The sequence below is a fragment of the Syngnathus floridae genome, chromosome 9 (genome assembly GCF_059516105.1).
Source record: "Syngnathus floridae isolate MCC-2025c chromosome 9, RoL_Sflo_1.0, whole genome shotgun sequence".
NCBI classification, from domain to species: domain Eukaryota; kingdom Metazoa; phylum Chordata; class Actinopteri; order Syngnathiformes; family Syngnathidae; genus Syngnathus; species Syngnathus floridae.
The window spans coordinates 5,132,310-5,155,601 of record NC_142421.1 but is presented as its reverse complement, the minus strand read 5'-3'; the positions used below and the strand labels follow the sequence as shown (position 1 = coordinate 5,155,601).

The 23,292-nt window shown below is 42.4% G+C and overlaps 4 protein-coding genes across 5 annotated transcripts in view; 1 reads left to right on the top strand and 3 right to left on the bottom strand.

Annotated features, from left to right (window-relative positions):
• Positions 1-60: 60 nt before the first annotated feature.
• On the bottom strand, positions 61-5,343 carry pkd2l1 (polycystic kidney disease 2-like 1). The gene is made up of 15 exons (XM_088384269.1): positions 5,034-5,343; positions 4,795-4,908; positions 3,880-4,007; positions 3,549-3,802; positions 3,248-3,472; positions 2,952-3,180; positions 2,705-2,875; positions 2,451-2,632; positions 2,251-2,371; positions 2,072-2,170; positions 1,880-2,001; positions 1,688-1,805; positions 1,455-1,588; positions 657-795; positions 61-484 (listed from the first exon to the last, which is right to left on the bottom strand). The coding sequence occupies exons 1-15, from the start codon at positions 5,305-5,307 to the stop codon at positions 371-373; spliced, it is 2,424 nt and encodes an 807-aa protein (XP_088240395.1). The 5' UTR covers positions 5,308-5,343; the 3' UTR covers positions 61-370.
• The window catches only part of dnajc12 (DnaJ (Hsp40) homolog, subfamily C, member 12), a 33,919-nt gene continuing 11,700 nt past the window's right edge, over positions 1,074-23,292 (top strand). The window contains exons 1-4 of the mRNA XM_088384275.1: positions 1,074-1,129; positions 1,739-1,819; positions 2,059-2,188; positions 7,124-7,193. The gene's annotated coding sequence lies outside the window, so the exon portion shown is untranslated. The remainder of the gene's footprint in view (positions 1,130-1,738; positions 1,820-2,058; positions 2,189-7,123; positions 7,194-23,292) is intronic.
• atoh7 (atonal bHLH transcription factor 7) lies at positions 7,664-8,410 on the bottom strand. Its single transcript, XM_088385291.1, has one exon. It carries the CDS (start codon positions 8,368-8,370, stop codon positions 7,942-7,944), a length of 429 nt encoding a protein of 142 aa, XP_088241417.1. The 5' UTR covers positions 8,371-8,410; the 3' UTR covers positions 7,664-7,941.
• On the bottom strand, positions 10,848-22,859 carry mypn (myopalladin). Of its 2 annotated transcripts, XM_088385522.1 has the most exons (21): positions 22,717-22,858; positions 20,691-21,752; positions 18,859-19,034; positions 18,662-18,701; positions 18,256-18,574; positions 18,113-18,187; positions 17,900-18,041; positions 17,790-17,813; positions 17,335-17,451; positions 16,555-17,254; positions 14,814-15,821; positions 14,620-14,752; positions 14,261-14,341; positions 13,386-13,607; positions 13,168-13,317; positions 13,004-13,083; positions 12,604-12,730; positions 12,319-12,526; positions 12,086-12,251; positions 11,887-12,020; positions 10,848-11,810 (listed from the first exon to the last, which is right to left on the bottom strand). In XM_088385522.1, exons 2-21 carry the CDS (start codon positions 21,749-21,751, stop codon positions 11,632-11,634), a joined length of 5,142 nt encoding a protein of 1,713 aa, XP_088241648.1. In that variant the 5' UTR covers position 21,752; positions 22,717-22,858; the 3' UTR covers positions 10,848-11,631. The 2 variants fall into 2 exon arrangements, with proteins under 2 accessions (XP_088241648.1, XP_088241649.1); XM_088385523.1 differs by lacking the exon at positions 14,261-14,341 and having other exon boundaries at positions 22,717-22,859.

Below are 23,292 nucleotides of genomic sequence, written 5' to 3'. Positions count from 1 at the left end.
ATCATTTTAGGCATTCATCTGTTATGCTGTGTTGCCTTACAAGAATATATTGTACACACTTCTAATATGTAGCAGAATCTACTTAACATTGTAGTTGTTTAAATATTTGAGCTTAAACATTTTATATTTACCTCTAGTGCTGATGTCTAGAAAGCAAATAAAAAAATGAATACATTATTTACAGCGCATATTTTAAAGAAATGTGACCCGCTCGAAGCTCAAACGCACCAAAGTGTTGAAGATTTCTATGCTGAAATGAGAGTGGAGCATATTTTCAGCAAAGATATATTACTTTTAAAGCATTAACATTTTTGATCTGTAACTTTTTCTTCATCCCTAATGAAACAGCTTCCATCAACTCAAGGTTTTATCACATGTGACAGTCATATGTGGGGATGGGGCAAATTCTTCCTGACGGCAGCGCGGGCTTTGTCCCTCGGTCCACACAAAGCAGAATGCTCCCATCTGAGGCATTTTTATCCGCCTGCATTAGGTAATTTGAAAAATGAGATATACATTCACATGCTGGTTGCAATATTTATTTTTTGTTGTCGATTGATAGTCAAGTCATTTTTTATACTGTACTGTAATGTCTGATTAAATGCAAATTTCAGTGACAAAATAACCACATCTATGGGCAATTTGCTTCTACTCACAATGTGATTGGTCACCGACTTTCCATTGGTTTTGTTTAGTTCGCTTATGTCCTCTATCCCAATTTTCTTCAAAATCAACTCAATCTTCACTGTGATGCTGGACATGGCACTTTGAAGGTGGAGAACCTGCCTGGACAATCTGGAATTAACAGAGAAGAGAAGGTAAATTGACTTGAATAATGTTGTATAATTCAATTCACACAAGCTATTTAGTTAAATAAAGAATTTTTTCTACACAGAGCCTCATTGACAAAATAAATGCTCATGATGCCGGTTTTGAATTATTATAATCTTTTAACGAACGAAATAGAGCTGCTGCATTTACTGTAGGGGTTTCTTCCGACCACTAGAGGGCACTAAGCTATTGTTGATAACATCTTGTTGCGTCGCACTTTTTCGTGTATTCTACTTCCGGGTCGCGACTTCCCCCGGGCTTTACGTGTAGCTCGTATCGCATTGCCAACTTTACTCCTGTAAGTGGTCCCATTTTATTTATTATTGTCTGTTGCTAGTGTTCTCTGCACATTAAGTTTATTATGGTCGTTGCGGGGATATATGTATGTTTGGAGAGCTCCTTCATTTCTGTCAATAAACGTTATGTTAATATAAGGTAGGCATCCCCAAAGAAACTTTTTTTTCCTAACAATTCTCTGTGTATATTCTCTTATAAATGACAACTAAACATTAAAACACCTGCGTTTTATAGTCCTGTGCATCTTATATATTAACAAAAAAAGATGTCCCCCTAATTTTAGCAGGTGTGGTTTATAATCAGGTACAAAATTACAGTAATGTGACCTTAGAAACTGCTCTCGGTCCATAAATGTGTGATCAGCGTTGTTCTTTTGGTCATTTAAGATCATTGGAGGCTTTTCCCCTAAATTTTTCCCATAGTTCATTCCAAGATTGTTGAGTTCAGCAGCAAGGGCATCCTGGGAAAATGAAAAAGTTTGATTGGTCTCTTTGTTCCATCGCATGACAAGCCAAGATATTAGAATGTCGTTTAGGTCAAAGCATGTTACTGTACAAACCCTTTTTTCCTCCAGCTCTGTTTTCATTTTTTCCTGTTCATCCTCATCTAGAATGTGGTTCCCATCACGGTCAAACTGTGAGAAAGCTGCAGAGATTTCATGATCAGCATGTCCCATCCTGTGATCAGATTGGTAAGAATTGTGTTTAAAACTTTACTATTGCAAGGAATAATCTTAATCTTTTCCACTTACTCTTTCAAAGTTTCTCTAAAATCTTTGAATTCAATATCGCCAGACCCCGCGCGTAGAGCTCTCTGGACGTCTGATATTTTCTCATTTTTAAGTTTCAGCTTCATGAATGTCTTCATGTAACTCTGATTGGTAAAATCCCAGACCATGTGAGATCATATTTTAACTTTTCTATTTCACAGCAATTTCTGTTACCTGTTTGATGATGTCGGTGATCTGGAGCTCATCTTTCTGGGACGACAGTTCCTCTTTCACCTCGGAATATGTGTCATTTATGATGGCAAGAAACATGTTCTGAAGAGATATAAAACGGTAAGCTCTACATACACACTGATATTTTCCTTGCAAATGACTCGCGTAGCAGGACGGCTTACTAGCAGGACGAAGAAAACGAAGAAAACGTATGTGACAAAATAAATCGGTCCAAGGACTCTGTTTGCACGATCAATTGCGTCATAATCAAAGTCTCCTAGAATAATCCTGAACTGGGTGAAGCTGCAGGAAAAAAGATAGAAAGACTGCTTAGTTCACACACAATACAGATTCAAGTTGCTGTTTTGGATAGATCACTTACATGCACTTGACAAAGGTGCTGAAGGATTCTACTTCTGTACCAAAGAGTAAATATCCGAGTTGAGCGTAGGCGAAGAACACAATGAAGAACATTATAGCGAACCCCACAATGTCTTTGGCACAGCGACCAAGTGTAGAAGACAGTTGAGTCATTGTCTTATTGAAACTTATGTACTTGAAGACCTACATAGACAAGAAGAGTAGTTTGGAATGTTGGCAAATGTCAAAGTTGAGAGTCCTACTCTAGTATTTTACCTTGATCCACGCAAAGAACAAGTTGACTGCGTTCATATTATTGTATTGTGTTTGCCAGAATGCCAGAAACTCAAAGTCAGCATAGATTTCGGGTTGGTCCAACAATTTGCTGAGCAACTTGTCCACTTTGACCGTACGAAAAATGTTGAATATAATGGCAACAATGGCGAGCTGGAAATGAGAAACTTGGTCATTGTTTGAAGCTCATTGAAACGTGGAACGATTGCTCTCAACAAAATGTTCTTACCAGTATGACTACTATGTCAAGAATGTTCCAAATGCTTTTGAAGTAGGAGAACTTGTGTATTCGAAGCTCGAGAATCTCCTCCACAACATAATAGAGGATGAATAAGCAGAAGATCATCTCACAACCCAGGATGAAGTAGTCCCAGTAGTTGATGTAGCGAATCAGTTTGACTGTTCGGATCTGGTAGGAAGAAATAGCTCCGCCAGTTGCCGGGAATTCCACCACCAACCTGTCAACAGACTGACGTCAAACACAAATTGGGATAGCAATCAATCAATTTGGATGTCAGTCTGTACCTAATGACACAGAACATGTTGATGTTTGCATTGTAAGTGGAGAAGTCGATGAAAATTGCCCTGGTTCCTCGGTCCAGCCAAAGGTTCTCCTCTAGCTCTTTTAGTACAATTGCGCTTTCATCCTTGGTTCGACCCAGGTCCTGGTAGTATCCGGCACCGCTGTAGGTGGTCAGCAACCCCCAGTGGGAGGAACCCTTGATCATTTTCTCAGTGTGATAGTTCCACCTACAGAGGAAGATCGGATAAACATCTCAAGAAGACTAAGTGCAGTGCGAATCTGTCGTGAGGAGGTGTGACTTACGCCGTGCCGTTGATAAGACCAAAGTTGAGATCATCCTCCTTCTTATCGTTGTAGACATCGTAACATCCTGAGATCTCATCCTGGAAGTCTTTATGAACTTTACAGGAGTTATTCTTGATCTTGATCTGTCTCATCCTTGGAACTCCCAGCAACATGTTCTCATAGTAGATGAAGGACTGATCTCCACTGTCCAGGGACTGGTTATTGTACCATTTAGTCCAGTAGAGGCCATCCAATAATGGTTCTTGAGCAAACTGTTTGTACAGAAACAAATTGAAATCATCAAAATTGCTTCCAACTGATGATGAAATCCATCGAGACAAATACTCACAGTCCAGAAATCTCCCATGGTGCTTATGGACTGAAACTTAACCCCACTTTCTCCGGCCGTATTCACAAACAGATCAGTCATGGCTTTGGTGTAATAGTAGGTGCTTGAGCTCGTCATACCGTATGTCACTGAAAGACAACATGGTGACGTTGTTAACACCTCGATCCTTATCTGCCTTTGCTCAGGCTCGCCTTAAACCTCGGTCCATTCAGCGCTCCCGAGATAAGACGCGCCGTCTATTGGACACTTGTTCTTTGGATGTATTTATGTTGCAAGCATCAGATGGGTCCAGATTAGAGGCTGTAATTTGTTTGAGGAGAGAGCACGCCGGCCTGACGCAAATAGCCTCATCAAACAATGTCAACGTTTACATGAACAAAGAAACAAAAGATGAGGCCAAATGCTCTTATCGCTAAAAGGCAAAAGGGTTGTGGTCATGGCCCTTTCATGACTAATGGTTGGCTTGACAAAAGGGGGGGGGCATTTGTGATGGCAGGACTTTTTGGGGGTAAGCCAACCATCTCAATTTCCTTGATATGTTTTCACTCAGGCTCTCAATTCTTTTTCAAAGCGCCAGTTTTTGGACACTTTAACCTTTTTATAATCAATCGGTCAATTTTGGATTTGCAGTGCCAGTCAAATGTTTGGACAGCCTTGCTCACGTGATAACAGATTTGTCTAAAATATTTATCATGAATTATTGTTACAGTTCTAAATTTTGGGGTCAAACAAACTGGACTAAACTAAGTGATCTTTTGGGATAAAAATTAATTTGTTGTATCAACATGGGCCTACTGTTAGTCATTGCTTGTATGCACCTAAAACTAATCACATTCTAAATAAATATCATTCACCTATTTCAAATAACCACATTTCAGGCACAAACACATTCATTGTGTCGATCTGATTACTTACAAAGACAAATATCCACCAAAAAGACCACGTAGACCATTAACTCCCGTAGAGTCGTGCGGACAAACAGTTCCCGGTTATCCGAGGTGTTCTCAGTCAATGTCGTACCCCATAAGCCTACCAAGAATATTGAAAAGAAGGAAATGGTTCTGTTCTCGGATCAATCAAACACAACATTTGTGACAGATCACTGTCTTGGTAAAGAGGATTTTTCAAGTAGAGGCAGTTCATAATAGTCCTACCTTTAATGAAAGAGCAGCAGCCTCTTCGTTTCTTCACCAGGATTTTATCGGCCGAGCGTGGTTCCTCTGGCAAAGGGCCTGGGATGTCCACGTTGTACATTCTCTCCATGGAACCCTGGAAGAGTGGCTGCGGGTTGTAGTCTGTGCTCACGACTCGAGGCAAGGGCGGCGAGTCGCCAATGTAACCCTGGTTCACCCACGAACCCATGTTCTCCAACTCGCATTCCACCTGACTGGACAGGTGGCTGTCGGCACGGTTGTTCAGACTCTTCATAGCGCAGGATCAGAGAGGAAAGTGAAGCAGGGGGCAGTGCGGGCAGTTTTGGAGCACCTGCGTGTTCCGACGGTTATAAGGAGTAGGTGACATAAGCGTTGTGGAGGGAGGAGCCGCCCATCTCTCTGCACGAGCATTTGTTGTCATATTTTGACTCGATAGGAAATTGGGATGATGATGGCTTTATATGGATTTCACAAATCTTGACAGTTTAAACATTTGCATCATTGTTATCCCATAGTGGAAAATGTTAAGAACACATTTCTGGAAGTCTTGCTTTGTTATTATTAGAACTATTACAGTTGTATTTTGTCTATTATTATGAATGTGCTGACATTTTTTTGTAGAACTCAATTCCAATATATTAAAATATGTTAATAATGTATTTAAATGTTCTGTATTCAGTAGTAGAAGCTATCTTACACTTCTCAGTAGTATATAGCTCAGTTGCAATAATAATGAATGTTAAAAGATAGATAAAATAAAGTTGACACCATATCGAGAGAAGGCAAACTCTTTTAGAATTGATTATTCTATTGATAATTCCATTGGATATTTTATTTTGCATGAAAGAATTAAAAGAATCCTTTATTACTGTTTATTAATCAATTATCGTTGTTCATTTAGAATGAGTTAGTGATAGAAAAACATTAAAACAACAAATGATATTCGACAAGAGTGAAAGTTTCAAATTTCTTATTTTGATTAAACAAAATTAATCAGTCTGTTTTCATGAATGACTACACAAATCAGTGATTAATTATTGTTGACAGGCTAAAATCAATAGATTGGGACAAATTTAAGATAAACAATAGTTAAGATAGTTGCTGATTAATCGATTAGTTGTCAATTCAGCGATTCATTTCAAGTCTTCAAGTGTCTTACGAATAATTCAACAGTTTAAAATGCAACATTGGTTTGTGTTTGAGTCCTCGAAATGACTTTCCTGCTGAGCACATTGCTGTCATCAGTAATTATGCGCTCCCCGTGAGCGAATCACCGAGTTGTATGTCGATGCTCTTTTTTTTGCCTGCTGCCAACTGTTTGCTGCCCGTGACTGAATTAATGAAGAGCGTAATTGCAGTGTCACTGACACGCACTTTTGACTCTACCATCTATTCATTTTTGACATGCCAACTGTCAGAAAGCGTCGAATACGTATGTAAACATTCATCGTAGCCACTGAGTCATTATGACCATCTGTATCAGCGTTTGCCACGTCCAGCTAAAATGCCCCCTCATCTCTCAATTAAAACCCCCCGGACAATTAAGCATTGTACCTCTAAGACCTTTTTCGGACATCATACGTTTTGTGCAAAAAAAAAAAAACAATTTGCAAAGCCCACCAGTTAAATGGCAGTTGGGCGTTACGGTTAATCCACTGCTGTAGGATCTTTTATTTTTAAAGCTGATCATGTTTGGGTCCAGCCCTGGCCGCTCGCTCGCGCTCCACTGACTCTGAACTAAGCGATTACACACAGCCATTAGCACACAATGGAGTTTAATTTTTGCTCCCCCCCCGCTGAAGCCATGCAGGCCGGCATCTTGCTCAGAGGCTTCCTTAAGCTGCCCTGGCTTGTGCCACCCATTGAAATTTTTTAAATCTATGACAATGGGCTCTGATTGCCATTTAAATGTGTCGTGCTGCTCCAGCAGTAAACAATCCTTTGTGTGCATGAGACATTAGGTACAAATAAAAAATTGTTTATTTCAAAGAATAATTCTAATGTTGTGGTTTTGAGTTTTTGCTGCGTAAGGTGTATTGTTATTTTTTTTTTTTTTATGACACGGCTGACGTAAGTTTCTGTTATCTCAGGGTACAGAAGCCGTGAACAAAAGGAGGATTTACGTATCAGGGTGCAGTGCAAGTGGACATTACTGCTGAGGTAAGCTCGTCATCCGCACAAATAAAGATTGTCCTATAAATTAGATTCTCTCCTCAATAACAATGTCTTCAGTAGCACACAAATAACTGATAGCAGATGTATAAGCTTATTAAGGGGGGGTTCAAATTCCAATGCTAGTGGATGAAAAATAAAAATCACCTCAAGCAAATGTATGCTTGGCTATTGAATATTAAACAGTCACTTGAGAACAGCAATTTTTTTTCTCCTAAACATAGATTTGTAATTATATGCAAAAAGTAGTCATCATAATTTCCATAGAAGACAGTAATGACAAAGCAGAATATATTTGATAGAAGATATTTTATTCTCAATCCAAAACTAGAATTTAGCATGTAAAAAAAAAAAAACATCTTGAAAGTTACTTTTTCATTTCAACAATATTAGCTTTAATAGTGCAATTAACACCTACAATTCTGTGAATTTAAAACTGTATATTTAAAACAGCTATAAATACACAATTGCACATCTATTGGTCATTTTAATGACACTACACTACATGTCTCTGATCTTTACTATGTATTGAAGAACCTGCTCAATATCCTAGCAAAAATATATGCAAGACTTTAAAAAAAACAAGCCTTTTGTCAAACAAAGATGATAAAAAGAAATAAATCAATACAAATGTATTTACGGTCTCCTTAATAGGAGAAAACAAAGGTTTCACATTGCCACTTACAACATGAGTGTTTTACACGCCGACCGGCAGATTTATTATTTTTTTTCTTCTTCATACGTTGAGCTCATGCCCGTCAAACTGATAAGAGAAAGACGAGTTGATATAGTCCTGCCCCGTGGAGTCGTACCTCATGAGGTACTGATAGTCATCAGGCTGAACGCAGTCCAATTGCAAGTCCACCCACTGCACATGTGCAGCGTTGTTCCTCTTAGTGTCCGTCAGGATCCGGTTGAGGGCCATGATGTAGCTGAGAGCCATCTGCAGGGTTTCATACTTGGACAGTTTCTTGTCTTGACCCCACTGCGGCACCACTTTTCGTAACCGGTCGAAGGCCGTGTTCAAGCCCTGCATCCTCTTCCTCTCTCTGGCGTTGGCGGCCATCCTCCGCCGCGTGGCCGACTCGTATTTCTCCGGGCTCTTGGAATCCGCTTCTGAAGATTCGGATCCAGAGTCTGTGCAGCTCGAACGGCGAGGCTTCATGTCCCAAGCTCTTTCTCCTTTGCTTTGGAAGCGGACAGTGTGAAGAGTCCAAGGTGTCTGTGCTGCACATCATGGAGCGGCTTTTTATAAGGCACACAGCAGATGAACAGGTGGCAGCAGGTGGAGTCCCTGCCTTCTACCACCCCCTCACACCCACTCGCTGCACATACACACAAATGCATATAAAGTATATATGCACACTCAATACACACACAGACACACACAAACAAAAAAGCCTTAATGAAATTCCAATTATCTCGGGCTGGGCTCTCCGGCCAAGGCTTCACTCGGTGCCATGTGTCACAAACACCAAAGTCTGCCATCTGCTTGCAGAACTCATCACAACTGATGCTGCAAACAAATTTAATTAATAAAGATGACAACAAAATTAGTTTGGATCTATCCATATTTATTGGGTGTAAAACTGTGATGAAACCACATCATGTGCAAAAATTCCCATTGAAAGATGCTCGCTATATAAAAAGTTTAGAATTAGCCGCTGGACACTGACTAGACAAAATTGTTCCTCATTTGTTAATTATCTTTGAAAAAATAACTATCAGTATTTTATTTCAGAAGACCATACAAATGAATATACAAATGAGATTTCTAAACACTTTTTTTTTTTGTGCCCGTCCTCAAATCTCCTTTCACCACTTGTGTCTCATAATCTGATTATTAGCCTAAGGCAACACAAGTGTAAGTGTGCTTTGTAACCCGAGGGATTTTGTCTGAAAATCTGGGGATTAAAAATCTTCAACAATATGGACAACACGGTGCCCAGATTATTGCACCAAAACCTGGAAATGATATTGTTCACAGTGTAGCTCAGGGTTAATACTCTTTGAGTTATAATAATTGATATTTGGATTCAGAAGGATTTAGAATCTGGTGGGCATGCATGTTAAGTACAGATGGAGATGGGGAATAAATAATTGATCTGTGTACCAAGCCGAGAAAAAAAGGGAGCGACAGAATCATTTGTCTGTCTCATCTTTCCCATCTGGTTACATTTCATTTAGAATTCAGGGGCACAATACATATATTAAATATATATGATACAACAATCATCTTTTTCTTGAGAAAAAAAATCTGTAATGGAAATTCAGCAACAATTTAGCGCCAGGTTTTAAAAAGAATTTAGAAGGGATAGCGTTTCCATTTAGTTTTTAGATCTAACAAAACTATGACAATTTTTTCATTTGCTTTTTTTTTAAATCGTTTTCTTTTACGTTATTTTTTAAGGCAATGTGAGGGGTTTTGCAGTGATAATTAAAATATTCCAGCCATGAATGATTTTTTTTTCTTCTAATAAAATCTCATACCAAAATCCCATGAGAACACAATGCCTATTATCTTTCGAACTTTCTAAATTATTGTCTTATTTTTGTGCACATTTGCCGCTGTTCTATTTGTGCTATTTATGCAATCCTAGTTTCGGATTGAGCAACTCCAGACTTGGGTGTAGAGGCAAGTTTTGAATGATTAATCACCGTGGAGGCCGAGTATAAAGGCTGTCTCTCCTATTGGGTCAAGCTGATGCTGTCTGGTCATTTTGGGATGGACTGGTTAGCTGTGCAATTAGGCATATAATCCCATCTACCAGTTGGTTCATTGATTACAGATTGATGTAGTTTGCCAGCTGCTGCTTGTCTTGTCTGAGGGGCTCGTCGTCTGAGATGAGGCCATGCTCTTCCAACTCGTTATATGATTGGCTCATTTGAGCACCTACGACTCAGTTGTGGCGTGTTGACAAAAGCCATATGTCACAACTGACGAGTGACCCGTCAGCCTCAACAGATACACATTCTGCATTAAATCCACATCCCCTTATGGAGAAATGGAGATTAAGACACCAAGCGTATGTTTTAGTTAGTCCGGGAGAAAGTGTCTCTCATAAATCCAGTCATCTCCAGATTACGATTACAAAATGAGCATCATTCTGCATCTCATCATTCAAAACTGTTATCATATGGATCGGAATTAACACTATGAGGCCTGTTTGAGATTTTGATTTACAGAATAGAATGTTTATGGTCATCAAGTTGAAGATAAAGAAAATATTGAATAATAGCAACAATAATAATGTTTCCCACCTCTGTATTAATATTATTAATAATAATAACAGCCATAATAATAATAATAAAATCCCCTGCAGAGTACTGTTATTTTCCCATTATAAATTTATGACTTTGCAGCACACACAAGCGACAGCCAACAAGCAACTCGACCTGGCAGCTGGTCAAATGAGGCTCACAGTCTAATTGGGTCAAGTAAGGTGAATGTAATTTTATGCCTATTTGAACCTTCTTCCCCTCTAATTAGACTCATTAGCTATGCTTAATTGGCTCCTGGGGTCTCCTGTTTGTTTTGAATTTGAGATAGTCAAAACAAAGCCCTGAAGAAATCTGAAATTTCAGTGATTAACGTAACAAGCTTGTTTATGTTTGATGTAGCGCACAGAAAAAAACTTTGACTCATTTGAATAAATATAATTTTATTCTGAAGACTATTTTACAGTGTGCAACATAACAGAAGTAGAGTAGGTGCTTGAATGCTTCCGTCAATATTTTTCCAAACTCTGGAAAGTAATCATTGTAACTGCCAAGATCGGTTTCAATTAAAACAATTTTGACTTCACTTCTCTCAAACATCCCGTTTCGGCTACTTACAAAACACTTTGCAACTGTGAAAAAAATCCATTGTCGCCCATCAACATGCATACACATGGAAAACATGGTGCAAAAAGGTGAATCGGTACCCTAATGAATTCACATAAATAATGCACTTGGGTTGAAACAATCTGATGCTAAATCATCCACTTAAATAATACAGTATATTTCCCAAATTCCTTTAAATAAATTAATTTTCATATACATTTAATTATATTATAAATTAGAAGAGCTAGTTTTTTGCAAGGGAAAATATACTAGTTCGAGAACAGATTGTAGATTTTTTTGTATTACTTACGAGAAAAAAAACAAAACACAAATGTTAATCATTCAAACTTGTTGGAGAGCAAAATTCGACTCCATAGCTGGCTCATAAGCTAAGACTTGGCAAATGTGTTCATTTTTTTTTTCCTGTTTGTGAAACACTCTTGATATGACCTACGTATACCGGAATGGTGACACTGTGCTAGCAAATGGCACAATCATTTCACAATCACTCTTTGCTCCGAGTGTCTCACTTCAAACTCGTCACACAAATCCCACAACGACCCGTGTAGGTAAACATTCTCCCTCCACAAGGAGGCGCTCCTCACAGCTCCTCGCTCTCCAGCGTAGCCTCGGCGGGGGTGCTGGAGAACAGGAAGGGGCTCGTCTCCGATGTGGGGAAGGTCGATTTGATGTCGACCCCTTGGCCTGTTAGAGCTGCGTAACGGCTGACCCCACGTGGCGTCTTCTTCATGGGCGCCGGCACGCTCTGATGCCACTGTGCTGAAGGTCATAATACATGGCCACGTGTATAATCTTCAGTAATTCCACTTTATCTAGGTACTGCTCACTTTCGTACCATAGATGTCCAGCCTGCAGGTGCAAGCCGCAATCCCAGCCTCGTTTTTGGCTGACACTGTATACCAGCCAGCATCCTCTTTGGTGGTTGGCTGGATGAGGAGGCACACGTATCCCGTGGCATCCTGCAGCATGCTGAAGCAGAAGCAAAGTTGCTTTTCACCATTTCTTTTGGAATGTACGGGTTTGATCTTACTGACCTCATTCTACTTTGTGTCCTGGGAAGGGTGTCGTTGTCTTTTTTCCAGAATATAACCGGGTGGGGCACGCCCGTCACTCGACAGTCCATCCGGACAGGGTTCCCCTCAGGGATTCCCATGTTCTGCAATTTTTCCACAAACTGGGGGGGTTGTTTCATCTCTTTCTCTGAAGGGATAAAAATCCAAATTTAAATCTTATCATCGATTCACCACTTCATCAGAAATCTACTCACCCACAACTTTCAGTTCTAGACTGAAGGAACTTTGCCCTGCTTTGTTGCTAGCAATGCAGGTATACGTGCCAGCATCTCTCTGTGTCAGGGGGTCAATGATCAAAGAGTGGATGCCATTTTCTCGCACCAGCATCTTATGGTAAAGATCTGGATAGATGGGCCTACCATTGACCAACCACATGAGTTCAGGGTTGGGCAGACCACTCACCTAAAAGACAATGAGGAGCCGTTTTTAGGCTGGCACCTGTAAATATGCAGAAGTGATGCTCAGAACATGCTACCTACCTTACAGTCGAGTCTGCACACCCTCCCCTCATGTGCAACCATGTCCCCTGGCACCTGGACAAAGTGAGGCCGGAAAAAACGCTCATGGGTTTGCTCTCCCTCAACTTCCTGTACACGAGTTCGTACCCTAAAAGAAATTGAAAGAGATTGAAGAAAGTCCTTCATGGTTGACCCTTTATATAAGATTGCAATGATATTGCAGTACAGTATTTTATTTTGGTTGTGTGGCTCTTTAGCACCCTCTTGTGGTCAAAACACGTCAGCTTGCCTTGAGTTAACGTCAATAGTCAATGACATGGTTGAAGAGCAACATTGGAGTCTCACAAAAAAAACAGGCTTTTCAACAGGGGTGTGTAGACTTTTTATAACCCCTGTTGGAGACGTCTGTATTTTTGCTTACCTCTGAGAGTTAATGGGGGTCAATCTGCTTCGGGGTGGTCCTGTTTGGATTATCAAATGACCCGAACAGCTCATTCGTCCCTGTTGATTTTCAAATGATGAATCGGAATTCGTATGGAAGGATGAGATCGTGAAAAAGAAGCTCAATTCACGATCTTACGTTACCTGAGGATTTGCTGCCATGATTGTGTAGTTTCCATCGTCATCAGCTGTTGTAGACTCTATATGTAAAGCACACGTCCCATCACCTTCTCTTATTTTTTTATAATGAATATTCTTCCTCAAGATCTGCTTCCCATCCTTAAACCAGTATACCTGTTGACAAATAATTAATGACTAAGACGTAAAAGTATCGGGCTCTTTCGCACCACTCGATGTTTCACCTTAGGTACGGGGATGCCAACAACTTTGCAGGAGAAAGTAACAGGTACTCCCTCCATGGCCTTGTAGTTCTTGAGTTTTTTGTCAAAGATGGGTGCGATGCATTTGCCTGAAGGGACGTCATCGTGTTGCACGTCATCGTCTGACTCCTCCACTGGTGTTCGCTCTAAGCGGAACTCTATCTCGCTCATTAATCTCTGCTCGAAATTGGAAACTTTGTACTCCTAAAAAAAAAAAAAAAGGAAAAACTGCTCCATGAAAGCAAACTTCAAGCACTTTTTGCCTTTTTACCTGCCAGAAACCGTCTTACTAGAAGTTTATCCAGTAATCACATGCGTGTACTCTATTGATATAGCACAGTAGTGGTATTGAAGTCAAAATATAATATTTGAAACATAAATATTATGACTTAATACCACTTTATTGGCAACATGCTGTAGCATCTGTTTGACAAAATGCCTGCTGGAAAAAAAAGAGCTCATGATGCAAGATGAGAGGGTAAAACAGAGAACAGAAATTCAATAAGAACACAGTGTATTGAATATTTGCAAAATAACGCTGACTCATCAGATTACAAAATTCAAGAGAAGAAAAAAAGCCGTTGAAGATCCTAAGAAGAGTTATTTAATGTCATGTTTGGCTTGTGTGATAAGGACGTGGGAAATAGAAACTTAAAAGGACAGATGAGTGAAATTTGAACAGTGAGTCTTCGTGCAGGTTATATATTAGTTCATGGATGATTGAATGGTTACCAGTCAAAAGTCGGGACAAACCATTCTATTGCATGAGAAATGGTGTCCAAACGCGACTGGCACCGAATGAAGTGTCATCATGTTAGCGTTTCGGATCAGTGCTTGCAATGAGATGATCCTTGTACCTCATCATAGTTAAAGACAGTAGCTGGAATGTTTGGTCCAACAAGGGGTCTGCTCGCTGTTTTCCCCTCAATACTCCGCTTCTACGAGAGGATAGGGATGGGTTATGAATTCCCACGGCGACACACAAACCGGCTAATAGAAAAGCGCGCTGAGGAATGTTAATGCATGGTTATATAGTACATGGACACAATGAGCGGGAATTAAGAGGGGAAAAAGTTCTAATGTCAACAAAACTGTTGAAAGCCAGACTAGCTACCAGCCTACAATATTGGTTAGTTTAAAATTAGTGAGAACATACTGTACTAACATGTTAAATAAACTACTGTCTCATTCAACTACCTGAAGGCGTGTTTGGTACCTGCTGATAGGCAAAAATGGGAAGATCTTCTTGACATTGCAGCTTTTTCTCAAGGTCGTAAAGAACGGCTTCTTTGCTCTCGCGAATGTTTTCTGTTGGCGGGAGCCGCGTCTTCGGTGTCTTCTTTTTCAACCTTGAAAGACAAACGACATGTTTTGAAACAGCCCGCCAGGCTCTAGTGCGAACGGTCATACCCTAAAGGTGCCCCTTTGGGAAGGCCCATGGAGTTGGTAGGCTGAGACGGACTCAGGGAAGGAAGGATGGAGCTCAGGAAAGCCACAGGGTTTTGGATGGGGCTCGGTGAGGAGTTGCCAGAGGTGGGCGAGGAAGCCTGCGGAGGCGACTGGGCTCTGAAGGCGTACGCGTTGCTTAAGGTTGCCGCTGAGCCCGGCGTGGGTGAGGATATGAATGATGGGCTCGTTGGAGACTGGAGCACTCTTGTGGGGAAGGTCCTGGTCGGTGGAGAGAATGGCGAATTGGCCAAGGAGGAGTTGAGCTCAGCTGCCAGTTCGTGGAGAAGCGGGACTGGAGATTCAGTTGGAGAGGGACTCCGGACGGGTGAGAAGGTTTGAGCCGTGATGAACTCTTTAGGTCGGGTATAGTTGAAAGCCTGTGAGGTTGCGGTTAGATTCATGAGGGAGGCGTGGGTGCTTCTCAGAAAAGCAGCCGGAGACGTGACATGATGTGAGGCAGCCGTGGAATTTATCGAGCTTGAATTGAAATTTGACACCGGCTGGGACGAAAACTGCGGTGTGGGTGTTGATCTGGCAACAACTGTCGTGGACAGGTTGAGGTGGGAGGCATGGATGGTGTTCATCTGGGTCGAAGGTGCCACGCTAAGAGGCGTAGCCGTGTTTAGCTGCGGCATAGGTGGAGGCAACGTCGCCAGGGAGGTCGTCTTAACCTGGGGAGTGGATGGAAAGGATCGTAGAGGAGTGTTGACCGCAGGAGCAGAACTCACTGAAGGTGCCGTCATGGTGTGGGGAGATCCAGACTTGGGTGTCGACTGCGAGCTGTTGTTAAGGTAGGAAGACTGCGAATCGCGTTTTTCTCTGAGGGACCAGAATGAACCTTCGTGAGAATTTGAGGTCTCTGGCTTAACCTGGAATGAAGGCTGATTGTGGCTTTGGGTCTGGGGTTCATCCTCCTGTTGCTGCTCCATAAGAACCTGGTTGTGAAGGAGCTGGAGCTGCACCGGGTCCCTGTCAATCAAGTACAAGTAACACAAGAGATGAGTTGGAAAGACTCTATACATGGTGAACATGAGGGAGGCTCAGTTCTGTGTTCCAATGAATTACGGCTGGTCAGTCCTGTAAAGTCCAAGAGGAGTGAGCCAAAGTCAGCATGAAGATGAGCTGCCCTTTTAAGGACCACCGAAAAGTTGGCCACAAACCAACGATGGAACTCTCAATTTGCAGATTCAATTCAGTCTTACAGTCACAGTTTACATTATATTCAACCACAATTACTAAATCACCTTCTTGTTTTGTCCTTTATAAAAACAAATAAATGATCAAATTCCAATCCCAGGTAGGAGCCGCAATTAAACTTCTCGAGGATGTTGATCGGAAACCACGTGATACTGATGACAGTATAAACAGAAATTTTAATTCTGTAAAATAAGAAACGCAGGTGAACTTACAAGTAGAAAATGCCATCCTTTGTTTTGGAAAGCCTGAAGGTCCACATTTGAGGTCTACCTCCATGGGTTAGTGAATTGCAACTAATAGTTGAGCTGGAGGAGGAGCATTTATATTTGGACTGGAAGAGGAAGGGGAGGGTCGGATGTTCATATTATGCGGACTAAAAATGAGATTTGGGATTCAAAATCGTATCTTTGTGGACTGTAGCAGGCTGTTTCGGATCCTGACCTTACAGAGCAAAGGTTGTTTGAGAACTTTCTTTGATTATCACAAACTTAGTAGCTCTACTTACAGCTTGGGTTTTGCCAGCACTGGCGGCGGTCCTTTGTTGACCGATGCATCAGAAGTGTCTTCATAAAGTGGAGCAGATGTGTCATTTGGCTCCGCCTCCTCATCCTCAGGTAGTTTGAAATGTACACGCAGGCCGACTCTTGAGCTGGAGCGTGAGTCTTTGTGGTTTGTCAGGACCCCTGACTTGAGGCAGGAGTTAGGAGGTGGGTTGGGGAGATGGTGATAGTGAGAGCCGGTCTTGTGATTGGAACTGACGTCAGGTCCCGATGCTTCCTGTTCAACCGCAGGTAGTCCAGTGAAGGCTTTGGGGTGTGGAGTCAGCTGTCCTGTGTTCTCCTGATGAAGTGTGAGGGGGTCTAAATTGGGGGTGCTAACACTGCGAGGGTTGAGACTGGGACTACTGGACAAGCTGTTGGAGTCCAGATCGTGCAGGCCGGTACGCAAAGTGTCCGGACGAAGCATGCTGGAGTTGTTGGGGTGCAGACGAAGGGTGCTGGTATTTAAGGGGTCCAAACGGACGGTGTTATTGACTAGTGGATCCAGACGGATGGTGCTGGAGTGCGGCTTGATGTTATTGGTCAGGGCAATCTCAGCTTTTACAGAAGGGATGGTGAGATCCGACGTGGAAGGTTGTTGGACTCGAGTGGGCTCCACAGTTAAAGTGCAAAAAGGTCTAATTGCATGGTTGTTAACACTGTTACCTGAAAAAAACAAATCAGACGAGAAACATAATTCATCATAATGACTGAGTTCCTCTTCCAAAAGAAAACAGAATCATTACCTTTGACCTTTAATGTTGCGGTACTGGACGTTACTCCATAAGCGTTGCTTGCAGTGCAAGTAAACATCCCCGAATCTTCACTAAAGACCTCCGCGATGACCAGTGTACATATTTCCTCTGGAGAAACAAAAGTGATACTCACATGAAGGAATTGCCGGGATGGGATTGCTGTCGGGAGTCTTGCGAGGGAGAGCACACAAACGCTGGGAACTAACTGAGTCTATTTGAATCTGGGGCAGGTTGAAATGATCTGCCATGGTGGTTCCACGCAGGATGAGAGACTACCTTATAAGGTGCATAGGCAAAGGAAAGCAGCCCTGGCTTGTGTACAGAAGAGGAGCAGGAGTCTCCACCAAGGACTAAACACTTCAGAGCACTATGTTTGCGCACAGCATGTTACATACCTAAGGCAATCATTTGAATTTTCTACAAATGAAGAATCCTAAAAGCGCTACCTGATTCCCCTGGAGACCTGGGCTCTGAAGACAAAAAAAGGACACCATTGTCAATAATTGGTTTCTGATGTTGCTCCTAGAAATTTCCAAGTTGTTTTGTCTGTGCTTACTTTTCTGAAGGATTCTAAAATCAGGGGAGTCTTCAATGATTTTGGCCTCCTTGTACCAGTCCACTCGAGGGGACGGCACTCCCTTCACACGGCACTCTAACACTATCAGCTGCCCTTCTGAAGCCACCAGGTCTTGCAGATTCTAGAGATGAGAGAAGAACATACTTAATTAGTCACAACAAAAAAATAAAAAACGCTGAAGACTAATTCTACCTTTGTAAAAACAGGGGCGGCCATGGTGGCTTGCCCGTTGAAGCCTTGCAGGAGGTTGAAGCTAGATGTTTGATTCTGGGCACACAAACATCTTATCAGGAGAAATGCAACACTAATGATAGGAAGTGTTTCGGCTGTTCTACCTCAGGTTGAGCCGTTTGAGCTGCGTTGGGGAGCAGCGGGTTTAAAAGCTGCGGTGTGGCTGTTAGCAAAGCAGCCCCGGATAGACCCTCTGTGAGGTCTTTTGTTTCAGTCTCTTCTGGATAAGCTGCTGATGATTGAGAAAGTTCGGGGCTTGGAGGTGAGTTGGTTATCGTCTGGACAGGAACTGGGAGTTTCTGGTTCACAAGGGTGCTGAGCTCCTCTACTGGTTCTTTGGCAGTTTGATTTGTTGAAGAGTCTCTAAGTTCTGTGGGGATTTGGCTTGAAAGTGGTTTGGAGTTTGCTTCGTTGCCCTGTAGGCTTTCACAATGAAAACAAAGAAGTAACATTCCCAATATTGTGATTTATATAGCTTTAAATTGAAATGGGCAGAGCAGGAGAACTTACTCAAAGTGTAGTTCCCCCTCAGAGTCTGAAGAGGATGCACCTGTAGGTTCACACGTGCATTTGAACATTTTATACGAGTTCTGTAAAGCAGAGGTTCTCAAACTTTTTCAACCAATCTAGTGATCTTTTCCAAAAAGTGATTTTGATGTCTGCAAAGAAACGGACAAACAGGTTTCAAAGACAAGTAAGGAAATCACCTTCGATATAAATCTCAGCTGAGGTAGAGTCGGTTCCGTAAAAGTTGGATGCGAAGCAGGAGTAACGTCCGGTGTCCTCCTCAAAAGCCTCTGTGATGATCAGAGAGTGCAGCTCACCATTGGTGATGATCTGGATGTCAGGGCTGTTCTCCAACTCCTTGCCCTCACAGAACCACCTGCAATTGGGCAGCAGTTTCATGAAGCTCGCTTTCTCGTCTTTGCTATAAAAACTACGCCTGTTTTTCAGGTATTCATTTAATAAGTTGATTATTGTTGTTGTAGGTATCTTTGTAATCTGTTGCTTATGGTATTTATCGTAATTCTACACCACAACACCAAACAATCGTGGACGTTCCCATATCAGTTTTTATTGAGTCATCCCCAATATTCTAAGAAAGTCGAGACTAACTTTTAGTCAGCAACTTTAAAAAAATAAATAATAATTTAAACTAATGTATTTTTACAGTGAACTGACTTCCAATGCAGCAATATTAGCAATAGCCCCTAGCAACATCTATTTTCAGTGGATGAGTCCTCAAGCTTTCTAAAAATCCAGCCAATAATCAAAGAGGAATGAGGCGTGCCCCTGGCGAGATGTTGTCAGTAAATCAGATTCAATGCTGCCGTCAAACTCAACGGATTGGAACTGACATGCTCATAATGTCCAATTGTAAAGACTCAGTAAAAGCACACCGGAATTCGTTTTCATGCCTGGCTGCAGCATGTTCTGCCACAAGAGTCATTTGTCATGAGTAAGAGTCTAAATTAAAAACATGAGTAGTAAAGAGGATGGTTGGTGTGCTTCTCCTCACTGCACCTGTCAGAGCTATTTTCTTTCTGCGGCTCAAATCTAGCAAGGAGAATCCCTCACCAAACTCACGTCATGCAAACTTCTCAACACACAACCAATCAGATCAATTAGAAATGACAAATAAGTCCTTGAAACAGTCCTAGTCAAGCGAGTAGCCAAAATCAGGTTAATAGTATAAAATTAAGCTTTGAGAAAGATTTTAGGCATTTTTACAAAATAACTTACCCCCCCAAAAAAATTAAACAACTTCAACGGAGAAACAATGTAAAGTTTCTACGAAAGAGCAAATAAAGCATCTTACCAAAGTGCCGCTCGTGTTCATGCTGCTGCCAAGAGCTCAGTTGGTTCCATTATCAGAGGAGACCACAGCTCGCAGTGCCAGTCCAGGCTAAAAATGGCAGAGCGCTCGCATTCTCCCGGCGCAAGTATACGTTAGTGCTTCAACAATGCTCAGTAGGACGACCAAGAGCATGCCCCCTCCTCCCCTCTACCTCGCCTATACTGTAGTAGGTCATCTCCGTGCTGTTGTGTCTACAGCAATTTCAAATTTTCAGACTATTGTCATCTTAAGTAAATATATTTATTTATATTATATATTTATATTATTTGTAGTTGATTTGTAGCAGTGCACCTCATTAATACGGTAAAGTTAAGATTGAGTTGAACTGCTTTTACGTTTTACTATTATCGGCGGTTTGCTTATTTTTACACAGTAACTGTTAAGGGGTGTTGCCTAATCTTTCCTCCAGATATTTGAGGCAGTGATTCTGTTTAACCAAAGGCTGCATTTTCATTATAGGCCCAAGTGCCCGATTACTATTAAATACCATATCAGATTTTTTTTATGGACATTTTTAACACATTGGTGTGCAACATCAACACTTAAAGCAACAAAAATGCCGAAATAATCCAAAAATTAATCTGTCCATTTAAATTGCAATTAAACCTACACTTTTTGAAGATATTAATGCCCCCCCCCAACACCACTACCACAATGCCTTATAGATTTTTTGCTCCTTACCGGACTTCAGGTGTAGGCTGTCCTCTGACGATGCAATCTAACTGGACTTTGCTACCCTCCAGAACTTCTCTGCTTTTCAGTTTTTGAATAAAATGAGGTGGCTCAGTTGATGGCTCATCTGCACGCGGCTGAGCTTGTGTCAAAATGAAGCTTTCGGGCATCTCCAACTCTTTGGAGTCAAACTGCTGCGCCTCAGTAATCCTACTGTCCTCTAACTCCACATGACCAATCCCTGAGTCTAGCTGGATCTCTGGCTGGTGGCTAACATCGGGATCGGGCTCGTCCTCATCCAGGTCCGTAGGCATAGCCGAGCGCTCTCTGCTATCTGTGCCGTCGGAGTAAATTGTTCCATCGTTCTGGCTCTTGTTCTGGTTCCGACTCCGATGGGCTTTGCACGCCCTCGGTCGTATCCGTTTCGAGGTGTTTGCCTTGAAGAGAGACGAGAGTTCTTCAATGAAGTCGGCCGCCTTGTTAAGGAACTCCTTCTTGGACTGGGTCTCTGCACCAAATGAGGAGTTCCTGGTTGACTTGTTCAAGTGGTTTAGACCTTCGCTATTGTTCCTCGTGCTGTTGTCCTGGCGCATGGAGGCCGCCTGTGGCTTTCTGTCCAGTGCTAGCTTCGGTTGTGTTGCTGGCAAATCGACTGGCGGTGCAAAAGGCATCATGGTGGAGGGCACGTAAGGAACCGGAGGGGTCTTTGTGAGGTGAACCGAGGACGTCGTAGATGAAGCAATGGATGCCGAGGCATTCGGAGCCACGGCGGCTTTGACCTCTACCCTCTCGTCACGGGGCTCATGTCCGATGGCCTGGCGGGCCAAGTTCACGCTCTTATCCAGCTCTTCTTGGCTGAGGAACGCCGACAAGTCCGGCAATTGGCTCTCGTGGAGCCCCGTCGGGTCTTCGGCCTTTCCTTTGAGCGAGCCAAATATCTGAAGGCGTGACGACGACGCGTCGGAGCGGCTCATTTCGCTGTGACGCTGTTGGGCCCGGGCCTCGGCCAGGTAGCTCTCCCTTAAGAGCTGAGACAGCGACGGTGGCGGGTCGGCGGTATTTTCTTGCATGCTGGAGAAAGAATCATAAAAGAACTCTGAGATTTGCGGCACTCTTATTGACATGATGACACTGGGACCATAATTCAGGATTCCCTCTTACACACTGACGAAACACTCTCACACATGCAACCTAAATCCTCTCACACATCATACTGAAATACGCTCGTGTAATCTACACCTACTGAAGATTGCAATACGATGCGTTTCAGCAATGTGTCTGAGTTCATCCTGAATTAGGTCTCTGATATGACCCCAAAGGCCTTTGAGGTTGTTTTCTCAACAAAACCATCAAGTCCTTCCATTTTCATTTCAGGCCTGTTGACACAGCAGCAAGAGATCTGATCAAAAAATAGCATTTTATTGTCATCTAATTCCATCATAGTCTTAATCGGGTGCCAGGTTTGATTGGATACAGACTCCACCATCCCATTCCTTCTGCAAAGTTACCTCCTTGCATAATTTTCTCACACGATGAGCAAGTCATGGAATAAAGACACGAGATAGGGCGAGCATATGCTACTGACACTCAAATGGGCACGATTAAGCGCACTGCAATGCCCTTCCAGCGGACCTGAAGGTGCAGCTGTTGTGTACATTCATCCTTTGCAAACAGACTCCAAATCCACCAAGTCATAGCTAATAATAGCCGGGGCTCAGTTTACATGAAGAAAATCAACAAAGAAAAGCAGCTTCCTCATCTTGTGTGACCTTGTTAGCATGAGTTTGATCAGTGACACAACGATCAAAAAAGTGACGCTAATGATCGGAAATCGGGAGCGACGAGTGAGGTGTAGAGATTTGTTTTCATGCTGCGCAAACATAGGACCACACAACTGGTTGGGGTGGGGGTGAAGTAATTAAGCAGCGGCTTTCAGAGTCTGTATCTAAAAGTGGACTTAAGTCCATCATGTCAGAGATTTTCTAAAGGCTCTACGCGGAAGATGAGGAGGAATGACTTTAAGTGCTGTTTTTACCTGCAGCTGGCCTCTGCGAAGGGACCGGTGGATCCTCAGGTTGCACCTTTGCTCAAAGTGGGAGATCCCGGTCTTGGACTTGCTGCCACCTGGGAAAACCTAGGGACAGGCAGCCGCCCAGCTTTTCCGCTTTTCTCGCACAGAGTTCCCTTTGGCGTTTACAGGGAAATATGAAGGCGAGTAGCTAGGGTAACCTGTCAGCAGTAAAAGTAGCAACATTTGTCAGCGCCGCGCTCGCAGGTTATTTTGGGGAGGCCTGGCCCATATGTCTGGGAGGCGTCCGTGCTCATTGGCCAGCCCGGAGCATGCTGTAAAGGGATTCCACCTCGGCTGCGCTGCCAGAGACCCCCCGTCGTACAGATTTAGAAGCCCCTTACCCAGCCTCTCTCACACTCACACCGTCAACTGTCAACACGGCTGATTAAGAGCTCTGACAATTTGCAAAACATTCCTGCAAAATTACCTGGAATGATTGAGATGGTTCTTTGTATTTTCGGTATTATTTTTATTTAAAGTATTACTGATGAGTGTTGTGGGACAGTCAGGTGAATACCTTTTATACTTATTCTCGTGTTG